The sequence below is a fragment of the Pholcus phalangioides genome, unplaced genomic scaffold, assembly GCF_987345545.1.
Source record: "Pholcus phalangioides strain wild (caught in Gottingen) unplaced genomic scaffold, Ppha-v1.0 ptg000007l_1, whole genome shotgun sequence".
Taxonomy (NCBI): Eukaryota; Metazoa; Arthropoda; class Arachnida; order Araneae; family Pholcidae; genus Pholcus; species Pholcus phalangioides.
In genome coordinates, this window is record NW_028301600.1 from 39,396,207 (window position 1) to 39,405,253 (window position 9,047).

The following is a 9,047-nucleotide window of genomic DNA, read 5'->3' on the forward strand; positions in this document are numbered from 1 at the left end:
TCTTAGAATATTTATTAGAAATTCTCAGAAATTTAATAGTGATTAAAAACTAGACTTAAATTATTTTTAATTCAAACTACAAAAATAAAAACTATAAAATAATGAATAAACTATTAGAAATTTAATAGAATGATTCTTTTTCCACAAAAAATTCAATCCGAGTACATTTGTTTTCACTCTTTATTTTTAACTGATTTGTTAAAAATAAAGTATGTATGTATATACATGTATTTTATTTTCCAGCATCTTTGACAGATTTTGTTTCTCGTTTTACTTCCAAGTTTTCTCTATTATTCATTTTCTACTATTCATTCTCTTGATATGTCATTTCTTTTTACGTTATCCACCAGCATGTTTAATGTTCAATGGGAAATGGTTTCCAGATGAGCATTAATTAAAATTATTTTGTCTAGACCATAGTTGTGGTTGGTTTCAAAGAAACGAAAAGATAATTCACGTAAGTGTTGCACTTGTTATGTGTTCAAGTGTTGCTATCTATCTTTCAAATCAAAAATGAGAATGAAAATGGAAAATTCTTCTGCAAATTTCAAATTATGACTATATTGGATGGAATAATTTTTAGAAACCATTGTAATTTATAATTCATCTCATCTACAGTAGATGGAACACAACTAAAGATAGTATACAATATGTGTAAGTTTATGAAGTAAGTGAGTATAAAGCCCACGATAAGAGCATTAATAGCCAAACTGCCTATGTTATCTCTCACAGGCACGGACCTATGGGGGGTTGGTCACCCTGATCACCCCCCCCCCAAGTGAAATGTGAGTATGATAATATTGCATTCAATAAATCCGTTGAAATTACTCGTATCAATATTTTTGATTAAATAACAAATTCAAGAAAACTTGGACTAAAAAACAAAAAACCGGGGCATTTTCCTAAAAAAAAGTCGGGAAAGAAAGAAAACCGTGACTGCCCTGAAAATATTGGACAATGTGGGATGTACGGTCACAACAATGTAAGGGGGAAAAACACCCCTCCCAACAGCGAGCTTTAGATCTGCCCCTGATCTCTCACCATATTAAGCCGGGTTTTCCTAGGCACATGTTTCTACAGCGTGTGCAGCGTGAAAATGATAAATTGGTCAAAAAACCTGAACTTCAAGTTTTTCACCAATCAGCGTTTTCACGCTGCACACGGCGCAGAAATTCTACTCCTAGGAAAACCCTGGCTTTACTCATGGCATATATAAAAATCTGAGTTTCTCCCAGATAATTTTACTCATGCGACTTATATGCTAGAGGGGCACCAGAATGATGTCTTGCACAGGTGAGAATTTTGTCTCAAGGCTTCCCTGCTCCTTCACATGATTGCATAGGGGCTATTATATATTTTTTTAATAAAGGGACCCGTGAAAAATTGTGACCTGGGTGTCCATAGAAAATAACGACCTAGGCAAACCACATTCCCAGATGTGGACACCCATAGCTGTCAGTATCTGCTCCATCTAAAAGCACTGTAGCCTGTGTGGGATGACCGTTAAAAAAAGGATAGGTCCAGAGCAATTTATTTCATAGATTTGTTAGATCATCTCATATTTTATGATACAGACCAATGTTTCTCATAGTATTCAGATCTTGGAAGGGGCCATCACCGTCCTCTGGAACTGTGTCTGTTTTGGAATCGGCTATAAACTGTAGATCCCAATACAATTGGCCTATGTATGCAGAATATGATAATGATGAGACAAAAATGGTCACTGTAGCTTGTGAGGGATGCTAGCTTGTTACCATATCATTTTCATTATCAGAGTGTGTACCACATACCCAAAGAAAAGTTTTCTTTGGGAAAGAATTTTTGTTGACCTCTACTTGTCTGCCTAAATGAGCTTTGCTGGAATCTTACATCAAATACCTTTCAAACCAAATATGACCAAGGTAATTTTAATTAATGCGCAGCTGGAAACCGTTTTCCATTGAACACTACACATCCTGGTGAATGGTGTAAAAGGAAATGACATATCAAGAGAAAGAATAGTAGAAAATGAATAGAAAACTTGGAAGCAAAACGAGAGACTGATGTTGGCTGATTCCATTTACGGCCTCCGAGAAATAAAATTGCGAGGACAAATGGCATCATCGAAAAGTCAGCTTCTATTATGACGCAGCTTCAAAATTTCCTAAGGGAAAATTTTGTTTGTGGTGCAAGATGGTGCAGAATTGAAGAATTTCGGCATTCTTGTAGCAGTATGTAGCAAATGAGGGGAAAATTGTCAAAATTGTAACAGTTTGTAGCAGATTTTCCACTCCTGTGTAGTGCATCAGTAATATCACTGTCTGCTATATAATATAACACAGCAGAAAAAATACAATTGCTGTTCATTGATACTTAAAAAACAACATACCGGGCTCAAGTTTTATCACCTTGACAGCCGATAATTCTCCAGAGCTTATTCGTCTAGCCTGTAATAAATGAATAGCAGTAGATACAAATTTCAAAAAACAGCTAAAACATAACAAATACAGTAGAATCTAAAATCAAAATTATATGAGTTGATACAATAAAGAGTCCAGATATGAAGAAGTTACACAAACCGTGAGAAACATTCGCAATATCCGATATTTGTTATAACTGACACAAGATAAATGCAGTGGAACCTTGTTAACTCGACACCCCAAAAGTATCAATAAATTTGTCCACTTACACAGATGTCAAGTTAGCACAAGGTTTCATTTAATCTCTCTTGCCCTCACAATTTTTAAATAACATTTATGCATGTAAGTGTACTTATATATACTTGAACAATTCTATTCCATTATCTATGAAAAACACCTTCAGTTTTCTATGAATTTTCCCAAATAATCTTGAATTAGAGTGGAAAAGCATAGCGTGTTAAAATACCTGTTTTTTATGAATGAGTAACTTTTGAAAATAAGTAAAATTTCAATTTTTTTTTCAAACTTGAAAATGCCGATCAAGCTAATTCAATCATCATTCATTCAAAAATTGCAGATAGGCCTATCATTCACGGATCTCATTCATATCTATCTATTATTTCTGTAGTCTCAAGGTCGAGTTTTCCGGTTTCAAACAGTGGCAAGTGACACTACGCTAAGGAGCGAAAGAGAATCTTCGACAACGAAAAAATGTTGAAATACACATCGTTGTGAACAATGACATGAACATTTATTAACTGGCCAACACCTAAACTGGGGCTTGAAAAAATACTTATGTGCCAGCCCAATTTTTTAAGAGCCAAGCATGGTATTTGCTTAACAAAAACTGTCCTTAAATAATGTTTTCTTTTACTTTTTGCTTAGGGCTTGAGTTATGAAGAGACTTCATTTTTTGAATATGTTTACATTGGATGAATGCAGGTGTCGAGGAGATATGATAGACGTGTTCAAAATTTTCAATGGGATGGATAGGATGGACCATGAACTTTTAGTACACCACCAATTGACTGCTTTTACAAGGGGACACCAGTATCGATTGGTGAGGGACAATGCAAGGTTATGGTGTCGCAGGGAATTTTTCTCTAATAGGGTTGTTAATAAATGGAATAGCTTACCCCTGGAGGTAGTAAATTGTAACACAATTGACACGTTTAAAAAGAAATACGATAAACATGTTGGGGTAAATCGAGAGGCTATCCATACTCAGAATAAGACAACCATAAGTATTCTTTATGGGCATTGTATAATATTTTATCACGTGTATATATTGTTTATAATTTTTATTAATTGCATTTTTAATTGGGTTGCTGTATTTTTGAAATATATGACATCCATATTTTTATGGGCATCTTTTTCTCAGCCACCTCGTTGGGCATTTTGCCTGTTGTGGATTTGTATTTGTATTTACAGGGACAATACAAATACACACTATTATGAACTAATCAAAATATTCTGAGGGGAATAAATATTCGAAAGAATATTTTTGTAGGCCACAAACATTTTTTTTTTTGTATTTAACTTGATAGTGATGCAGTTATTATAAACTATAATTGAAACACAGAGCAAGTGCATGCAATCACTTTTTTAGCCAGTTTCCAAACCCTTAATATCTTGGCTTTCATTTACTTTTCCTTTTGGCTATAAATGCATTCTTAGTTTCTATTTTGAGTACTCTTAGTGCTTTTTGGCCTACCTATTTACTACCTGTCTATAGTGATGAGTATGATTTCGTATCTTAAATAGAGCTGAGAATCGATTAAAATTTTTAACCAGATAATCAAAATGTTTCAATCAATTAATCAACTGATTAATCAAATACTTTTCATAATGTTTACCAATATTTCAAATGTTTACCAATAAAGATGTTTAAATGTTTACTAAAATGTTTAATAATATTTTAAAAGTGTTTTTTCTCCACATAGCATTAACACACACATTGGACTGCATTTTACATGTTTTGCTGACCAATGACTGTCCCAAGAGTTCATTAGTTGACGTTGTAGCTCATCCAGGCCCAGCAGGAGCTGACAGGACAATATTTTAATTTTCTACAAAAATATTTAAAATATTTTAAATTTTTTATCTTCTTGGGGGGAGGGGGCACAGTTCCCGATTTCGCCTTTGGAGAAAATCCCAGGTTTGGACCTGTCGATTGCCTAGTGTTAATCGGCTAAATGCAATTTTCCAAGGTTTTCCAACTTTGAGTAGGTTATCTTCCTTTTGAAAAAAGCTATGTTGCATGACAATCACACACACCTACAACACAAATATGTATACATTAAGTTCAAATCCAAACATTAGCGATTCAGAGGACAAATAGTACCACCTACAGAACACAAAACTTGTGCCAAATGCTGGACACACGTACAAGCACACTGTTAAGTTTCACTAACACAAATCTGACACAGCTCCCATATTCAGGTGTGAAAATATGTGGCAGTTAAGGGTGGTAGATCAGAGTGGCTGACTAACAGCGATGGAAAAGAAAAACATTCTACCAGGAAATTACTTCGAAAGGATTTATATGAATAAGCGTTAGAATCATTTGCTTTAAATTTAATCAGAAGATATTATTGAAAGGGCTAAAGTTTTCCGAAATGAAAAATCAATCAGAAAAGAGAACTTAATAGATTGATTTATTAGTAAATATATAAATGTGTGCCTAACTTAGTTATATTTGTTATAGATTTATTATATGTGTCAAATTCCATGTGGTAAATTCTCAATGTTTATAGATTTCTTTGCATGCCTTCTCTACTAGCAGACAATAAAAGTGTAAAAGAACCCAGTTATAAGCTGGCAAATTCAACCTTTTTTTCAATGAACGTTTGGATTGAACAAGTTTTTACAAATGAATTATTTAATTCACATGGGTGATAGTGAATGATAGGGGGCATAATTTTTTCGAGAGGGACCCATTTTCACTCAAAAAAGACCCAGGTAAATTAGAGTGCAGTGTCACTTCTACATATTTGGTATTTGATTGAATTACTTTTAATTAGGTTGACAGCTGCCCTTAGGGATGTGTGACCACACTCCTACAAGTGCTTTGCACTTGAAGGAGTCCCGCATAAGTGGCAATATAAATTGGGGAAAATAAAAGATATGGGTTTTTTATAACAATAAAACAACGTAGATGTGTTGCAACTATAAAAATATAATGATGTATTTCCTAAACAATGTAACAAATAAATGAGAAACACTCGCTCTAGGTTATTATAAGCTATGATTGACTAAGTAAACAGAGTGAAATGCAAACAATTTTTAGCTAGTTTTTGGACACTTAATATCTTGGCTTTTAGTTACCTTTCTTTTCTTCCATTAATTATAAATGCTTTTTTTTAGTACCTAAACTTCCGGGCTCTATTTATGAGACTATATATAATATTTAGCCCAATATGGGTTAATATGTGAAAAATTTACTCAAACTATTAGGAAAATTATGTGCAGTAATATAGACACATGTGAAGTAAATTGATCAAATTGAAATTTTCATTAGCTCCTCATGTCCCATCTTTTATGGACGTTAACTACACGTGATATAGTTGTAAAGATATTTTAGGAGTTTTACTCACTTTATATACATCTCCATATGTACCACTACCAATTCTTTGAATCAGTTCATACTCATCCTGAGGATTTCTCCTAGATATTTCAAGACTACTAGCAGAAGCCATGTTCAACTCATCCCAATATTTTCATGTTAAATGCAGTAACGTATTCGCTTGGAAATTTTTTTGTACTGAATTAAAATGCATTCACATATTTGATGAAACGAGTAATTAGACTGCAAATTAAAATAATTATGTCAGTATAATATATGCATCGTTGTTAAAATTCAATACTCCAAACCATCAAATGTCACCAACGATTGTGGACTTCTGATTCCAATTGCATAAACATCGAGCTTTCATCTAAACACAGCACGGTGTTGCCAAACATTAGAAATCAAAAAGTTGTTATGTAAGAGAACGGCCGCAATCCCAGCTGGAACATGGAGGTATTTGTCTAGCTCAGTGGATCTCAAAGTGGCACCGCGAGGAGGTGGTGTACTGATATATTCATTGGCGTACGCGAAGGGGGATTTTGGGGTTTTAACCCCCCGAGCCAAGATTATAGTGTTATTTTGCCGGAAAAAACTTAAACTCCCCCAGAAGGAAAATAAAATCTGAAAACTCCCTCGAGAAAATTCTGCGTACGCCTATGGCATAGTTTCCCAAACTTTTTGTTCTATCACCCCCTTCTTCAGACATTTTTTTCTTTCATCGCCCCCCAACTCAAGCGAACCCATAGGATCCTATGTTATACCCGTAGTTTTTATCGCCCCTGGACCATTCTATCGCCCACCAGGGGGCATAGGCGGAGATTGACTTGGAAGTCTGGGGGGGGGGCAAGGTCATTATTGCTGGGGGGGGCACGATGATGATGATGTTAATTCATCTATACATATATACATTCGATCAGTCGACTCCACGTTTGACTCTGGGGGGAGGGCATTGCCCCCCCTACACACCCCCGTATCTCCGCCCATGTCAGGGGGTGATATTGCCCACTTTAAGAAACACTGGCCTGTAGATACATTACAAAACAGGCACGGGTACATTAGCGGCTCATGCAATGAAAGCATTCGCAATTGGTTGTTCAGTAATTTGTACAGTGTTGTGAACGATTTTTGAGCTATTTTCACACACACTGGACCCCCCTGGAATCGTTTTTTTCAACGAACACAAAGGAAAGAAAGGAACACAAAGGAAATTTGAGTGCCTACGAGAGGATTAGAACAGGGCCGTCTCTATTCTATTGGTAGAATATCCTGATTAGAACAACACCATCTATAGAACAGGACGTGTTGATTAGAACCGCCGTAGGGGGTCGTGCGTTGCGAGATCGGCGAGCTAGTGTATACGCGCCTATATGTGTCTTTTTGTGAGTGCTTTGAAGGGATTATTTTCTAGACTATTTTGGGAAGCTGTGGATGATCAATGACAAAGCCAATGCAACTGTGAGTGGGATAAGTTTGGGAACCACTGGTCTAGTTCATAAATTTCCAATTGGTGTTCCATGGAACCATGGCGGAGATACGGGGGGCGTGGGAGGGCATTGACCCCCCCCCCAGCGTCAAAGGGGGTGTCGACTGATCTAATGTATATATATATATATGAATTGACATCATCATCGTACCCCCCCCCCCAGACTTCCAAGTCTCAATTCCGCTTATGCATTGAACCCTGGGGTCAGTGGCGTAGCAAAGTCTGTTTAGCAGCGGAGTTTTAACTTGTCACCCCCATGTCCACCAAAATATAAAATGAAATTTATTGAGGCAGTAATTTTTTAATAAGACAACAAATAAAAGGCAAATACCAGGAAATACTAAAAAATTTCTTATGCATTTCGACACGCTATAGGCAGGGGCGGCACGAGCTTACCTGTCGCCCGGGTGTGAAGCCTCATATGCCGCCCCTAATGGCGACCCTGGCTGACAGGGCTTCAGTGAAAAGGGACTTCGAGATAAACCTGTTTTTTTCCCCAGAAGAAAGCCGCACATCATATCGTTTACTGTGAAAATGTACTTGACCATACGTCCCGCTTGTGAAGTATATTTTTTTTGTTTTTGTTTAATTTTAGAATTATCTTCATAATGCCAGATAACTTAATCCTTGAAACAGCACTTATTTTTGTGAACCATCATCACTTATCCTGTAAAGATGATATGTATAACGAGATTATTTTTACTTAGAAACTTTTACAAGGGTGTTACAATGGGGTGGAGTACCAGAAGGTACTCCAAGGACCGGCCGAATTGTTCCTTTGCTTTCATTTGACTATCCTGGAACAAATTCTAGGCGAGAGCATGGTACTCCCCCTTCCTCTTCATCCTAGAGCAGGGCCCCCCCAAGCTGGGATCTTTTGTCAGCCTTCTCAGTCAGACTTCTCACAAGACTTTCTACATTAATTTATAGCGTCAATAAGCTAAAAAATTATGAGAATTGTCCCGGATCCCAAGGCTAGAGCTCTGTTAGTTCCGCCCTTGTGGGGGCCATGGGTGACGGAACCGAAATGCACACTTGCCCATTGTGATAAGAATACAGGGGCGGCGTTTGGCCCCGTGCAGCCACGGGTGCCGTTCAAGAGGGGTGCTAAATTCGAGATGAATAGGTAAGAAAAGTTTCATTGGGCGAAAAAAATCACAGAAAATTTTTTGTCTGCTTTGGAGGTGTGCAAAATCCGAGATGCAGGGGCGTAGGAATTGTTTTGATAAGTCGCGAGGGAGGGGCATGACCCTTCAACGGTTGGGCTGACAGGACTCCAGGCTTATAATTTTGCTTTTTTTTCACACTATTAATTAACTGTAGAAGGGGCCCCCATGGAAAATCTGTCTTGGGTTAAACGAAAGATTCCAGCCTGAGGGCCCTGACGCACAATGTAGGTGCTATGGGGTGGGGGCAATAGGCAGGAGGTGCAAAAAATAGGTCCCGCAACGGGTACAGATTTTATTTCGAGCCGCTTTGATTGCTTACATTCTTGTTTCTGGTATTACTGGCCCTATCTATTTTCTCAACGTTTCCGTTGTCGAGGTATGACTCAAAAGCGTGATGTCATGTGAATTTTTACTGTGTTAAATTTTGG

General features: G+C 37.0%; 1 protein-coding gene across 4 annotated transcripts in view; it reads right to left on the minus strand.

Annotated features, from left to right (window-relative positions):
* Positions 1 to 6,341, minus strand: part of LOC149085258 (mitogen-activated protein kinase kinase kinase kinase 3-like) — a 181,958-nt gene extending 175,617 nt beyond the window's left edge. For all 4 annotated transcript variants that reach the window (XM_089233168.1, XM_089233167.1, XM_089233166.1 and 1 more), the window contains exons 1-2: positions 5,996 to 6,341; positions 2,369 to 2,426 (exon numbers count right to left, since the gene is read on the minus strand). In XM_089233168.1, coding sequence (XP_089089294.1) covers positions 2,369 to 2,426; positions 5,996 to 6,097 — 160 coding nt within the window. In that variant the 5' untranslated portion in view covers positions 6,098 to 6,341. The remainder of the gene's footprint in view (positions 1 to 2,368; positions 2,427 to 5,995) is intronic.
* Between the last annotated feature and the right edge of the window lie 2,706 nt (positions 6,342 to 9,047).